Source organism: Oncorhynchus mykiss, chromosome 17 (genome assembly GCF_057628025.1).
Source record: "Oncorhynchus mykiss isolate SJ-2025 chromosome 17, ASM5762802v1, whole genome shotgun sequence".
Lineage (NCBI taxonomy): Eukaryota > Metazoa > Chordata > Actinopteri > Salmoniformes > Salmonidae > Oncorhynchus > Oncorhynchus mykiss.
In genome coordinates, this window is record NC_143038.1 from 44357818 (window position 1) to 44373611 (window position 15794).

The following is a 15794-nucleotide window of genomic DNA, read 5'->3' on the forward strand; positions in this document are numbered from 1 at the left end:
ACAAATAAAGCAACACCTCACAGCACAACGCTTCTCCCCCATGTGACTTACCTGTTGTGTATTACTGACATGTACACTACATGACCAAAAGTATGTGGACACCTACTTGTCGAACATCTCAATTCAATATCATGGGCATTAATATGTAGTTGGTTCCCCCTTTGCTGGTATAACAGCCTCCACTCCTCTGGGAAGGCTTTCCACTAAAATGATGGAACATTGCTACAGGAACTTGTTTTCATTAAGCCACACAAGCATTAGTGAGGTCGGGCACTGATGTTGGGCGATTAGGCCTGGCTCGCAGTCGGTGTTGAAATTCATCCCAAAGATGTACGATGGGGTTTCAGCCAGGGCTTTGTGCAGGCCAGTCAGTTCTTCCCCACCGATCTCGACAAACCATTTCTGTATGGACCTCGCTTTGTGCATGGGGGCATTGTCATGCTGAAACAGGAATGGGCCTTCCCCAAACTGTTGCCACAAAGTTGGAAGCACATAATCGTCTAGAATATCATTGTATGCTGTAGAGTAAAGATTTACCTTCACTGGATCTAAGTGGTGTAGCCTGAACCATGAAAAACAGCCCCAGACCATTATTCCTCCTCCATCAAACTTTACAGTTGGCACTATGTGCTGTTGTCTGTGCCCAATAATGTTTGTACCATGTTTTGTGCTGCTACTATGCTGTGTTGTCATGTGTTGCTGCCATGCTATGTTTTATTTTTAATCCCGGCCTCCGTCCCCAGAGGCCTTTTTCTTTATCTTTATCTATATCTATATCTATATCTATATCTATATATATATCTATATATATATATACATAAAAACCCTGATTTGTCCATTATTTGGGGGTATGGCAGTCATTTGAAAAACATTATAACAGAATTTCTGATTTTCTTCTCAACTCACCATCACATACTTTTAATGTGGGGCTATGACAGTCAATTTCTAATTAGTCTGACAATGTATCTTATCTCAAATCAAATTTTATTGGTCACATACACATATTTAGCATACCTGTATGTTATTGCAGGTGGTGCGAAATGCTGGTGTTCCTAGCTCCACCAGTGCAGTAGTATAGAACAATTCACAACAATACACAAATCTAAAAGTAAAAGAATGGAATTAAGAAATGTATAAATATTAGGACGAGCAATGTCGGAGTGGCTTTAACTAAAATCTCACCACCCCTAATGAGATGGGTGTGCTTGATGTGTGTCGCGTCTGAGATTCTCAAAGTCGGGTGTGGTCGACAGTGCTCACCTCATCTCTCCCACCTGTATCGATATTTGGTTTTAATGCAGACGAGAGCACTGAATCCAGCTTTACACAGATATTAATTTTATGGTGCTTTCAAGACCACTATGATCTCTGAAAAACGAGAGGTCAAATCATGATGCCAGTGATCTTCAGGTCGGAAAGTTGTATCTCTAGAAAGAGATTTTTCCCCTTCGGAGCTTGTTATATTTAGAGTTCCCAGTTGCCTTGAACGTACTGAAGTCGGAGATTTCCGAGGTCCCAGTTTCGAGTTCCCAGTTGTTTAAACCGGGCCTTAATGCTCAAAGGCAGACAGGAGGCTATTATTCTATTATTGAGTCAGGAACCAAAACTCCTCCGTAGTGACCCATGAATGCATTCGGTCACATGAGAGCTCGATCAGCTGTTCGATTTCACTTACCGGCATGTCAACTGAGCCAGGATCACAGTCAAACGGTTTGGAAAGTAGGTCCCAAAGTGCTCTTCCAAGTGTTGGAGGTGAGCACTCAGAACTAGTGTGGGACACTTACTGATGCTGTTTTCTGTTTTCTGAAACACGCACAAGGCGATGGATGGGGGAAACACATTCATAACTACAGTGCAGAGATCTGCCCGCCATCCCGCAATAGATGGAGCCCCATCGGTGCAAAAGCCCACCCTTTGATCCCATGGAGGAAAAAAAATATTCTCAATATAGCAACGCAGCACACTGAACATCCCCTGTGCCCTTTCATGCCCAGGAATTGTGAAATAGAACAATATGTCCTCGTGAATAGCATCCCCTGACATGTATAGAGAACAAAAGTCAATACATGGGAATTTCAACCCTCAGCTAACGTCCATTTAGAGAGCATAAGCTGGAGAGTTCGAGTCGGTCAGCCAGTTTCCTGGCATATATTCTTTGTTTAACAGTGTTATCTGACAAAGGTATTGATGTGAGTTTCTGTGCATACGCCTCCCCACACATTAGTTTCACCTTATCAATTGTGGCCAGTAATATCAGTCTCTGTGTGTGGTTTTATAGCATAGCGGGCCTAGCCATTTACCATGGGAATGATTCAAGAGCAACAGTCAAGTGTGACCTTTTCCCACGATCTAGGGCGCTCTCTCATTGAATTTTATCTTTGAGATTTTAATTTATATTTTGAAGATTAACCACATTACAATGATTTTGAGATAAAGACAATATTCTAATATTTGTTTTTCTATATATGATTGTTTCCTCAGGATTTGGAATAGGAAATTCTCCCGCGACCCCATTTTCATGTCAGGCGACCCCACATAGGGTTGTGAGTCCTAGTTTGGGAACCGTTGCTCCAAACTCTCTTTATTGTCTCACAAAATTCTCTCTAAAGTTGAGTATGCCTTTCTATCATGACATTTCTGCTTTACTGGTGGTCCAGAGTGATTATTATCCCAAAGTGATGGCATAAAAAATAGCATAATGTGTGATGTGTGGCATCTGTAAACGACCACCAAAGACACAAACACACACACTTCAGGAAGATGGTGCTGCAGTGGATAGCTGCCGTCTTACGGGCTCCTGACCAATTCTGCTATTTTGTGTTTTTTTATGCTGATCTTAATTTTTTTGTACATAATATTTCCTCCATCATTTCCTATGACCGAAAAGAGCTTTTGGACATCAGAACAGCGATCACTAACCTCAAATTGGATGAAGATTTCTACTTCAATGAATCGGCAGCTGGGGACATACTGCTCATCCCGGGCCAGGCCCTAAACCGTGGGACTCGAAAGAGGAAGATATGGCAGAAAAAGTGTAAACGAGCGAGAATACGTCGGTGAGTAAATAAACAGCCTCTACCCTGTGTTCTATTGGCAAATGTACAACCACTAGAGAACAAGCTAGACAAGTTCCATTTAAGGACAAGTTCCATTCAATGAAGGACCTGAAGATCTGTAATATTCTCTGTTTCTCAGAGTCGTGGCTGAAAAAGGAAATGGATAAAATACGGTACATCTAGCTGTTTCTTTTATGGATCAGCAAGACCAAAAGGCAGCTTTGGGTAACGTTAAGGGGGAGGCGTTTGTCTCTTTCCTAACAACTGCTGGTGCGCAATCTCTAATGTTAAGGAAGTCTCTAGGTTTTTCCTTGCCTGAGTTAGAATACCTCATGATAAGCTACACACCATACTATTTACCAAGAGAGTTTTCATCTATATTTTTTGTAGCTGTCTATTTACCACCACAATCCGATGTTGGCACTAAGACCACACTCGATGAGCTGTATAATGCCATAAGCAAACAAGAAAATGCACATCCAGAGGCGTCACTCCTAGTGGCCGGTGATTTTAATGCAGGGAAACTGAACTCAGTCTTAACTCGTTTTTACCAGCATTTCACCTTTGTAACTAGAGCCGTCAAAACTCTAGATCAACTTTAATCAACACACAGATTCCAGCTCACAAGCATAAACTCAAACAGGAAGTACTAGTGACGCGCTCAATACGGAAATGGTTCGATGAAGCGTATGCTAAACTACAGGACTGTTTCGATGGCACAGACTGAAATATGTTCCGAGATTCACCCAATAACATATCAGTCACCGGCTTCATTAATAAGTGCATCAATGACGTCACCCCCACAGTGACCGTACGTACATATCCCAACCAGAAGCCATGGATTACAGGCAACATCGACACTGAGCTAAAGGCTAGAGCTGGCACTTTCAAGGAGCGGGACACTAATCCGGAAGTTTAGAAGAAATCCCCAAGCTATCAAACAGTCAAAACAGGGCTAAGATCGAATCCTACTACGCCATCTCTGACGCTGGCCAAATGGGCAGGGCTTGTAAACTATCACGGATTACAAAGAGAAACCCAGCCACGAGCTACCCAGTGACACAAGCCTACCAGGCGAGCTAAATGCCTTCTATGCTCACTTCGAGGCAAGCAACACTGAACCAGGCATGAGAAAACCAGATGTTCTACATGAATAAGAACTTTAAGCAGATTAACATTCACAAGGCCAGACAGATTACCAGGACACGTACTCAGAGCATGCGCTGACCAGCTGGCTAGTGTCTTCACTGTCATTTTCAACCTCTCCCTGATACCTACATTTTTCAAGCAGGTCATGGCTCACATCAACACCCTCATCCCAGACACCCTGGTCCCACTCAAATTTGCATACCGCCCCAACAGATCCACAGATGACGCAATCTCTGTGGTACTCCACACTGCCCTCTCCCAGCTGGACAAGAGGAACACCGATGTGAGAATGCTGTTCATTGACTATAGCTCATTGTTCAACAACATAGTTGTTCCAAGCTCAAAACTAAGCTCAGGACCCTGGGACTGAACTCTCCCTTCTGCAACTAGATTCTGAAATTCCTGACGGTGGTTGGCTTGATCACTGACGATGAGACAGAATATAGGGAGGAGGTCAGTGAACGGGCAGTATGGTGCCAGGACAACAACCTCTCCCTCAACAAGACAAAGGAGCTGATTGTGGACAACGGGAAACAGAGGGCCTAGCACACCCCCATCCACATCAATGCGACTGTAGTGGAGCGGTTTGAGAACTTTACGTTCCTCGTTGTCCACATCAATAAGGAATTATCATGGTCCACACACAGCAACACAGTCGTGAAGGAGGCATGACAACGTCTCTTCCCCCTAAGGAGGCTGAAATGATTTGTCATGGGCCCTCAGATCCTCAAAAAGTTATTCAGCAGCACAGCATTGAGAGAATCTTGACTGGCTGCATAACCTGTTGGTATGGCAACTGCTTGGGATCAAACCGCAAGGCGCTACCAAGGGTAGTACGTACAGCCCAGTACATCACTGGGGCTGAGCTCCCTGCCATCCAGGACCTCTATACCAGGCGATGTCAGAAGAAGGCCCGAAAAATCGTCAAAGATTCCAGTCACCCAAGTCAAAGACTATTCTCTCTGCTACTGCACAGCCAGCGGTACCAATGCACGAAGTCTGGAACCAACAGGACCTTGAACATCTTCTATTCCCAAGCCATTAGACTGCTAAATAGTTCATTAAATTGTTATTTTGTCCAGTAATATGGTCAAGCGCTGCAAAGAAGACCTAGTTAAGATGCAGAAAGAACAGAGCCACACGTCTTGCTCTTTTATTGTAATCAGAGGGATAATATTAACACTATGCATGCCAGTCTCTCTTGGCTAAGAGATGAGGAAAGACTGACTGCGTCACTTCTTGTTTTTATAAGAAACATTCATGTGTTGGGAATTCCAAATGGTTTGCATAGTCAACTTACACACAGCACTGACACACACACTTACACCACCAGATATGCCACCAGGGGTCTTTTCACAGTCCCCAGGTCCAGCACAAATTCAAGGAAATGTACAATATAATACAGAGCCATGAGTGCATGGAACTCCCTTCCATCTTATATAGTGCAAGTGAACAGCAAACCTGTTTTCAAAAAACAAATAAAGCTCACGGCACAACGCCTCTCCCCAATGTGACCTACTTGTTGTGTGTATGTACTGACATGTATGTGTAACTGATAGATATGCACACACACACACACACACAATTTTACATTTATGCAAATTGTAAAGTATTTTTTCTGTAATGTCATTTTAGCTATTTGTCGGGCCCCAGTAAGACTAGCTGTCACCGTTGTTGTTGGCTAATGGGAATCCTAATAAATCAAATCCCTACCTACATGCACATACAGTTGAAGTCGGAGGTTTACATACACTTAGGTTGGAGAAATTAAAACTTGTTTTTCAACCACTCCACACATTTCTTGTTTACAAACTATAGTTTGTCGTTAAGGACATCTACTTTCTGCATGACAACAAGTCATTTTTAAAACAATTGTTCACAGACAGATTATTTCACTTATAATTCACTGTATCACAATTCCAGTGGGTCAGAAGTTTACATACATTAAGTTGACAGTGCATTTAAATGGCTTTAGAAGCTTCTGATAGGCTTGTTGACATCATTTGAGTCAATTGGAGGTGTACCTGTGCATGTATTTCAAGGCCTACCTTCAAACTCAGTGCCTCTTTGCTTGAGATCATGTGAAAATCAAAAGAAATCAGCCAAAAAAAATAAAATTGTTGACCTCCACATTCTGGTTCATCCTTGGGAGCAATTTCCAAACGCCTGAAGGTACCACATTCATCTGTGCAAAAAATAGTATGCAAGTATAAGCACAATGGGACCACGCAGCCGTCATACCGCTCAGGAAGGAGACACATTCTGTCTCCTAGAGATGAATGTACTTTGGTGCGAAATCCTAGAACAACAGCAAAGGACCTTGTGAAGATGCTGGAGGAAACAGGTATAGTATCTATATCCACAGTAAAACAAGTCCTATATCGACAACCTGAAAGGCCGCTCAGCAAGGAAGAAGCCACTGCTCGAAAACCACCATAAAAAGCCAGACTACAGTCTGCAACTGCACATGGGGACAAAAATTGTACTTTTTGGAGAAATGTCCTCTGGTCTGATGAAACAAAAATATAACTATTTGGCCATAATGACCATCGTTATGCTTGGAGGAAAAAGGGTGAGGCTTGCAAGCCGAAGAACACCATCCCAACCGTGAGACACGGGAGTGGCAGCCTCATGTTGTGGGGGTGCTTTGCTGCAGGAGGACTGGTGAACTTCACAAAATAGATGGTATCATAAGGTAGGAAAATTATGTGGATATATTGAAGCAACATCTCAGACATCAGTCAGGAAGTTAAAGTTTGGTCGTAAATGGGTCTTCCAAATGGACAATGACCCCAAGCATACTTCCAAAGTTGTGGCAAAATGGCTTAAGGACAACAAAGTCAAGGTATTGGAGTGGCCATCACAAAGCCCTGACCTCAATCCTAGGGCTGGGCGATAAATCAATATCAATAATTATCAAGGTAATTACTTCCCTCAATAACGATATAAAACATTTAGATTCATTTTCGATAATGTCGATATAGAATAATTAGGTACAGCAGTCCATTTTACCTCTGTGACGCAGCAGGAACGTGTAGAGAAGTGACAATATGGACATGGAGAGGTATACCACTAAAAACCACTTAGAACCTCGAGTGATGGAGTAGCCACTATTAACCACGAAAAATGAGTGATGTTGGCGAAAACAGTGGCAGTGATAGCCATGGAGAAGGAGCAGCTTCCAACAAAGAAATTATTGATAAAAAGGGTTCCACTGTCTCAGTAATTTGAAAGTGGTTTGGCTTTTTGAAGCCTGGCAAAGAGCAGAGCAATGTTCAGTGCAAATTGTGTCGTAGACAGGTGGCTACGAAGTCTGGTAATACGACAAACCTTTTTCAACATCTGAAGCAAAATCACTCTTTGGAACATGCAGGAAGTTTGAGTTCGCGCCACGGTATTGATAAACGCTCCTCAAGCACCAGTCAATCTAGGGATGTTTGCCCGAAGCAGTGAACACGGACAGCATTTATGCCCTACAAGCAAACATTAAAAAAACAAAGACATCACAAATGCTACCAATTAGCACAGTCGAAGACATGCTACCAATTAGCACAGTCAACAAGGAAGGTTTCAAGAGGCTTATCAATTTCATTGACCCCAAGTACGTGCTCCCTGGCCGCAAACATGGAACAATTTTCCTTAAAACATTATTTTATTAATATCGTGATAATTATCATTATCGAATGATTATCGTGATAAAAACCTGACTCAGTTACACCAGCTCAGTCAGGAGGAATGGGCCAATATTCACACATCTTATTGGAAGGCTACCCGAAACGTTTGACCCAAGTTAAACAATTTAAAGGCAATGCTAACAAATACTAATTAAGTGTATGTAAACTTCTGACCCACTGGGAATGTGATGAAAGAAATAAAAGCTGAAATGAATCATTCTCTCTACTATTATTCTGACATTTCACATTCTTAAAGTAAAGTGGTGATCCTAACGGACCTAAGACAGGGAATTTTGACTTGGAATTGTGAAAAACTGAGTTTAAATGTATTTGGCTAAGGTGTATGTAAACTTCTGACTACCTCAATTACCTCGTACCCCTGCACGTTGACTCGTTGTTATATACCCCGTGTATATAGCGAAGTTACAGTTACTCCTAGTGTTATTATTTCTCTATTTTTCTCTCTGTATTGTTGGGAAGGGCCTGTAAGTCAGCATTTCGCTACACCAGTTGTTTACGAAGCATGTGACAAAATAAAATGTGACTTTATTTGATTTGACACACACACACAGCTTATGTTTGCTGTTAGTATTGCAGAACTGCGTTGACCCACTGTTTACTGTAGACTGCTGGGGGACTGACATATTGATTATTGAAGCAATTTAGATTTAGAGTGAAAGTGAAAGATCCTCAGGTCACAACACAGTACACCAGACAGCGTCCCACACTGCCATAAATCCTCACTACATGACAGGGCCAAGCAGAGAGAGAGAGAGAGAGAGAGAGAGAGAGAGAGAGAGGGAGAGAGATAGATAGAGGGGAGATGGTGAGGAGGGGAGAGCGGAAGGAGCAACAGGAAAGGAGAGGGAGATGCATGGAAAGGGAGAGAGAGTCAACATTTGGAGTAAACTGAACTCAGTGAGCTTTCTGAAGTCTGATGCCTAAACAAATACAAAATTCTACCAATGAACACCCTTTTGTCTCAATTTGGTGTTGTTGACAAATAAATGAAAAGCTGTGAACGCCACAAACTCCCAGCATGTCGCTGGTGTCTGTGCTTGTATAATTCATCATCAATACGCGGGCAGTGCCCTCCTCAATGACCAATAGCAGACTCTCACCATGGTAACCAGTTCTGCACCTACACAGACATCATTACATGAATGGGCACGGAACAAAGGAAAGACAAGTCAACAACAGTCAACAATAATTACGAAAAAGAACAAAGGAAAGACAATAACCCCCACAATACAGGGCATTGGATTAACAAAACTAGTGCACTATAGGAAGAAGAGCCTCCGTGAGCCCTTGCTTCCCCATACCTCCTCTCAGTCAAGCCATCTTAGTCTACACCTACAGCCCACACAGTCTTATCTGCACACACACTAACCCGCTTCCCTTACAAAATGATTTGTGCAAAGACAAAGTCAATATCGCTACTGTGCTAAACTGAAGGCCCTATCAAGTTTAAAAGACCAACAAATTGTGCTTGAAGAAACGTACTTACAGTGACAGAACAATTACAGGGACTCATATCAGCTGTTGGATGGAATCAACGTGGTGGGGCACTGAGTGCAGCTCCCGTTGAAAAATACCTGCAGCTACATCCTAGCTGTTTGTTAGTTCTTGAAATCGAACACACAGCCTTACCTTGGGATAGACTAGACTAGAGGTGTAGCCTGTTGATCTGCAAACTCACTTAAGTAACAACTACTTCAAACAAACCTCTTAGTCAAACAAGTTGTTCAGGAAGAAACAGTTCAATGCTTTTGTCTTTCTTTCCTCTACTGGCCACCCTAAGTCTAATTTCAACTTCTTTGATGTTTTCTTGCTATGAAACTAGCTACTAAAAAACATCTTTGTTGCTTGAACGTTTCAGTGGTTGTATGGAGAGAGGAGGGGATTAGAGTACCTGCAACATCCGTCCCTCTGTCCTGGTCCGAGGATTCCTCTGTCACAGGTATCTTGGCCGCTGTCTGTGTGATGAGCTCGGGCACAACGAAGCCAGTGTGGTGGAAGCCACTCTGGGAGGACAGTGGAGCCATGTAGTGGGTCAGATCCCCTGTATTGATCTCAATGAATGGCCAGGCATGAAGCTGCCTCTCCTGTGGGGTGGGTGAAAGAGAGTGAGAGAGGGACAGAGCAGGAGAGAGAGAGAATGTTTAATTCCCATTGACAAGAGGCAGTGCATTTTATGAGATCTGCCCTCCACTCCTGAGCTTGTCTAAGGCTCAACCGCTCTGTATGTAAAAAACACATGTCAACAATGTAGGGAGAGTTATTCTAAAGAAGAACTAAGTCTTTCTCTAAAGACGGCTGCTGTAGACCAGAAAGACTTGTCAGTTTGACCATGTACCACATCTATAAGCACTGTATTACTCCCATAACAATAAACTGAGCTGTGAACCATTAAGACAATTTGGTCAGTGTTAAAGCATGACATAATTTCTCTCCTCTCCCACTCTAGTCTGAACTACACACAACAGTATATAAAGATATTCTTTCCAGGAGGAGATAGCCACCTGCTTGAGATCATTACTCCACTCCCTGCTCATAACTGCTCATAACGTTTAACAGCACACCCAATTTGCTTACCGCCCAAATAGGTCCACAGACGATGCAATCTCAACCACACTGCACACTGCCCTAACCCATCTGGACAAGAGGAATACCTATGTGAGAATGCTGTTCATCGACTACAGCTCAGCATTTAACACCATAGTACCCTCCAAACTCGTCATCAAGCTCAAGACCCTGGGTCTCGACCCCGCCCTGTGCAACTGGGTCCTGGACTTCCTGACGGGCCGCCACCAGGTGGTGAGGGTAGGTAACAACATCTCCACCCCGCTGATCCTCAACACTGAGGCCCCACAAGGGTGCGTTCTGAGCCCTCTCCTGTACTCCCTGTTCACCCACGACTGCGTGGCCACACACGCCTCCAACTCAATCATCAAGTTTGCGGACGACACAACAGTGGTAGGCTTGATTACCAACAACGACGAGACGGCCTACAGGGAGGAGGTGAGGGCCCTCGGAGTCTGGTGTCAGGAAAATAACCTCACACTCAACGCCAACAAAACAAAGGAGATGATTGTGGACTTCAGGAAACAGCAAAGGGAACACCCCCCTATCCACATCGATGGAACAGTAGTGGAGAGGGTAGTAAGTTTTAAGTTCCTCGGCGTACACATCACAGACAAACTGAATTGGTCCACCCACACAGACAGCATCGTGAAGAAGGCGCAGCAGCGCCTCTTCAACCTCAGGAGGCTGAAGAAATTTGGCTTGTCACCAAAAGCACTCACAAACTTCTACAGATGCACAATCGAGAGCATCCTGTCGGGCTGTATCACCGCCTGGTACGGCAACTGCTTCGCCCACAACCGTAAGGCTCTCCAGAGGGTAGTGAGGTCTGCACAACGCATCACCGGGGGCAAACTACCTGCCCTCCAGGACACCTACACCACCCGATGTCACAGGAAGGCCATTAAGATCATCAAGGACAACAACCACCCGAGCCACTGCCTGTTCACCCCGCTATCATCCAGAAGGCGAGGTCAGTACAGGTGCATCAAAGCTGGGACCGAGAGACTGAAAAACAGCTCCTATCTCAAGGCCATCAGACTGTTAAACAGCCACCACTAACATTGAGTGGCTGCTGCCAACACACTGACTCAACTCCAGCCACTTTAATAATGGGAATTTATGTAAAATATATCACTAGCCACTTTAAACAATGCTACTTAATATAATGTTTACATACCCTACATTATTCATCTCATATGTCTACGTATATACTGTACTCTATATCAACTACTGCATCTTTATGTAATACATGTATCACTAGCCACTTTAAACTATGCCACTTTGTTTACATACTCATCTCATATGTATATACTGTACTCGATACCATCTACTGCATCTTGCCTATGCCGCTCTGTACCATCACTCATTCATATATCTTTATGTACATATTCTTTATCCCTTTACACTTGTGTGTATAAGGCAGTAGTTTTGGAATTGTTAGTTAGATTACTCGTTGGTTATTACTGCATTGTCGGAACTAGAAGCACAAGCATTTCGCTACACTCGCATTAACATCTGCTAACCATGTGTATGTGACAAATACAATTTTATTTGATTTGATTAGAACAAGGTTGTGTAAGGGATGAGCAGACACAGACATGGGGACACACGAAAAGGCACACGCACACATACACACACCAATTATTCTTAATTTAATGAGCCAGTCTCTTTTGTCATGGAAAAAAACAGACACACTCCAGTAATTAAAAAAAAAGTGTTTAGTGTTTGCTGTGTAACCTCGCACAGAGTAGTGAGCTAATCAATGAGGATTGATACAGTGCCTTCAGAAAGTATTCATACCCCTTGACCTATTCCACATTTTGTTGTGTTACAGCTTGAATTCAAAATTGATTAAATAGATGTTTTCCTTCACCCAACTACACACAATACCCCATAATTACATTTGAGCAAATTCTATTGAAAATTAAATACAGAAATATCTCATTTACATAAGTATTCACACTCCTGAGTCAATACATGTTAGAATCACCTTTGTCTCTCTGGGTAAGAGCTTTGCACACCTGGATTGTACAATATTTGCACATTATTCTTTAAACAATTCTTCAAGCTAATTGTCAAGTTGATTGTTTGATCATTACTAGACAGCCATTTTTAAGTCTTGCCATAGATTTTCAAGCCAATTTAAGTCAAAACTGTAACTAGGCAACTCAGGAACATTCAATGGTCATCTTGGTAAGCATCTCCAGTGTATATTTGGCCTTGTGTTTTAGGTTATTGTTCTGCTGAAAGGTGCATTTGTCTCCCAGTGTCTGTTGGAAAGCAGACTGACCCAGGTTTTTCTCTAGGATTTAGCCTGGGCTTAGCTCTATTCCATTTGGTAGTGGTTGCATCATGCTATGGATATGCTTTGCATCGGCAAGGACTAGGGAGTTTTTTTTATATAAAAAAACATGAAGAGTGGTATTCAAGGATGTGTTGTGTTGGATTTGCCCCAAACAGAACGCTTTGTATTCAAAAATCCCTGAGCGGTTTCCTTCCTCTCCGGCAACTGAGTTGGGAAGAACGCCTGTATCTTTGTAGTGACTGGGTGTATTGACACACCATCCAAAGTGTAATTAATAACTTCACCACGCTCAAAGGGATATTCAATATCTTATTATTGTTTCACCCATCTACCAATATGTGCTCTTCTTTGCCAGGCTTTGGAAAACCTCCTTGGCCTTTGTGGTTGAATCTGTTTGAAATTCACTGCTCGACTGAGGGACCTTACAAATAATTGTATGTGTGGAGTACAGTGATTCAAAAATCATGTTTAACATAATTATTGCACACAGAGGGAGTCCATGCAACTTTTTGTGAATTATTAAGCACATTGTTACTCCTGAACCTATTTAGGCTTGCCACAACAAAGGGGTTGAATACTTCTTTACTGAAGACATTTCAGCTTTTCATTTGCTATTAATTGTAAGAAATTCAAAATACATGAAATACTTCTAATTTGATATTATGGGGTGTTGTGTGTAGGCCAGTGACACAAAATCTCAATTTAATCAATTTTAAATTCAGGCTGTAACACAATTGTTTTTTTTAAAAGTCAATGGGTGTGAATACTTTCTGAAGCCACAGTAAATACAGATATTCCACAAGTTCTGTGATCCATTCAGCAGCATTGATTGACCTTTGATTGGGGATCAGTTTCAGCAAATGGAATCCTCTTTAGAGCAGGGGCACATTACTCCTTCGAGGGACAACCTTTAGAGAACTTTAGAAGAACCTTCCCTAAAAAGAAAAGCAGCACGCTAGGCTTCTCAAGGCAACCTGTTTTGTTGCGCTTGAATTCCGCAAACCCAATGATCACCATGTTTCTGCAGCTTTAAAATGAGAGCCGTAAGCTTCTCACATTCCCACGACTGATACACCAGTCAACTATACCATTACGTTAAGAGCCCAGTCCAATGATAAGCTGTGTGTTTTGCAGATGGGCAGAAGGAATCAGATAAGCGGAGGAGTGACATGATGAAGCCCTACCAGTATGCTGACATAATACTCCACTATAATTTATGTGTCTGGTGAATGAATATGAATTTCTGTGAGATAAGTTCCTCCATGCAAGTCCATTAACAAACCATGTACATATGCTGTATCTGTAGTTGGGTTAAAATGTTGTTGAATAATAAACTACATTCATCAATCTGACTCCAATTACCATGTGAATAAATGCTATAGACATTTAACATTTTAGTAATTTAGCAGATTCTCTTATCCAGTGTGACTTACAGTTAATGCATTCATCTTAAGATAGCTAGGTGGGACAACCACAGGTATAGTAAGTACTCTTTTCCTCAATAAAGTAGATATCGGCAAAGTCAGAGCTAGAAGGGGAGGGGGTGTTGAGGTGAGGAGGGGGATTATTTAAAATACTCTTTGAAGATGTGTGGTTTCAGGTGCTTTCGGGGAGATGGGCAGGGCCTCCGCAGTCCAAGCTTCAGGGGGAAGCTGATTCCACCATTGGGGTGCCAGGACAGAGAAGAGCTTGGACTGGGCTGAGTGGGAGCTGCCCTCCCGTAGCGGTGAGAGGGCCAAAAGGCAAGATGTGGCAGAACGGAGTGCTCTGGTTCGTGTGTAGGGTTTGAGCATAGTTCCTCTTGCTGCTCTGTAGGCAAGCACCATGGTCTTGTAGTGGATGTGAGCTTCTACTGGTAGCTATTGCAGTGTGCAGAGGTGCAGGGTGACATGGGAGAACTTGGGAAGGTTGAAAACCAGCCGGGCTGCAGCGTTCTGGATAAGTTACAGGGGTTTTATGGCACACGCAGGGAGCCTAACCAACAGTGAGTTGCAGTAGTTCTAGCGGGATGACAAGTGCCTGGATTAGGACCTGCACCACTTCCTGTGTGAGGTGGGGTCGTACTCTACGGATATTGTAGAGCATGAACCTGCAGGAGTGAGTCACTGCTTTGAGGTTGGCAGAGAACGACAGGGTGTTGTCAAGAGTCACACCAAGGTTCTGTGCACTCTGGGAGAGCGACACTGTGGAGTTATCAACCGTGATGGAGAGGTCTTTGAACAGGCAAGCCTTTTCCGGGGGGGGGGGGGGGGGGGGGGGAAACAGCAGCTCCGTCTTGCCGAGGTTGAGCTTAAGGTGGTGGGCCGACATCCAAACTGATTTATCTCCCAGGCACACAGAGATGCATGCCGCCACCTGGGTGTCAGAAGGTGGGAAGGAGAAAAGTAATTGAGTGTCATCTGCATAGCAGATAGTTCTGTGTGAGTGGGACCAGTGGACTCAATAGGCTCAGGGAATGAGGAGTGGATATCCTCAACTCTCTTTTCCAAGTGATTGACAAAGTCGTCCGCAGAGAGGGAGGAGTAAGGGGAGGGGTGGAGGATTAAGGAGGGAGGACAAGGTGGAAAATAGTTTCCTAGGGTTAAAATGTGGAATGATAGAAAGTGGGGTAAGCAGCAGATACAGAGAAAGAGAAGGTCGAGAGGAGGGAATGAAGTTTAATTTTCCTCATTTTACAATTAGCTGCCAGCTTGCAATGAGTCACCCAGCCACGGAGCAGGAGGGGAGGCTCGTGTCGGCTGGGAGGAAAGGGGACACTGCGAGTCATAGGATGCAGAAAGGGAGGAGAGTAGGGTCATAGAGGCAGAATCAGGAGGGAGAAGGATTTAGCAGAAAAGATAGATGATAGGATAGAAGAGGAGAGAGTAGTGGGAGAGAGAGAGAGAGCGAAGATTGCGACAGAGCATGACCATCTGGGTATTGGCTGAGTGGATAGGGTTGGAGGAAAGGGAGACAGAAAAGGAAACAAAACACTTATCAGAGACCTGGAGGGGGGTTGCAGTAAGATTAGTAGGCGGACAGTCT

The 15794-nt window shown here is 43.4% G+C and overlaps 1 protein-coding gene across 1 annotated transcript in view; it reads right to left on the reverse strand.

The window, feature by feature from the left end:
* Positions 1-15794, reverse strand: part of LOC110494271 (testis-expressed protein 264) — a 159882-nt gene that overhangs the window by 12326 nt on the left and 131762 nt on the right. Inside the window, exon 3 of the mRNA XM_021569215.3 lies at positions 9792-9984. Coding sequence (XP_021424890.2) covers positions 9792-9984 — 193 coding nt within the window. The remainder of the gene's footprint in view (positions 1-9791; positions 9985-15794) is intronic.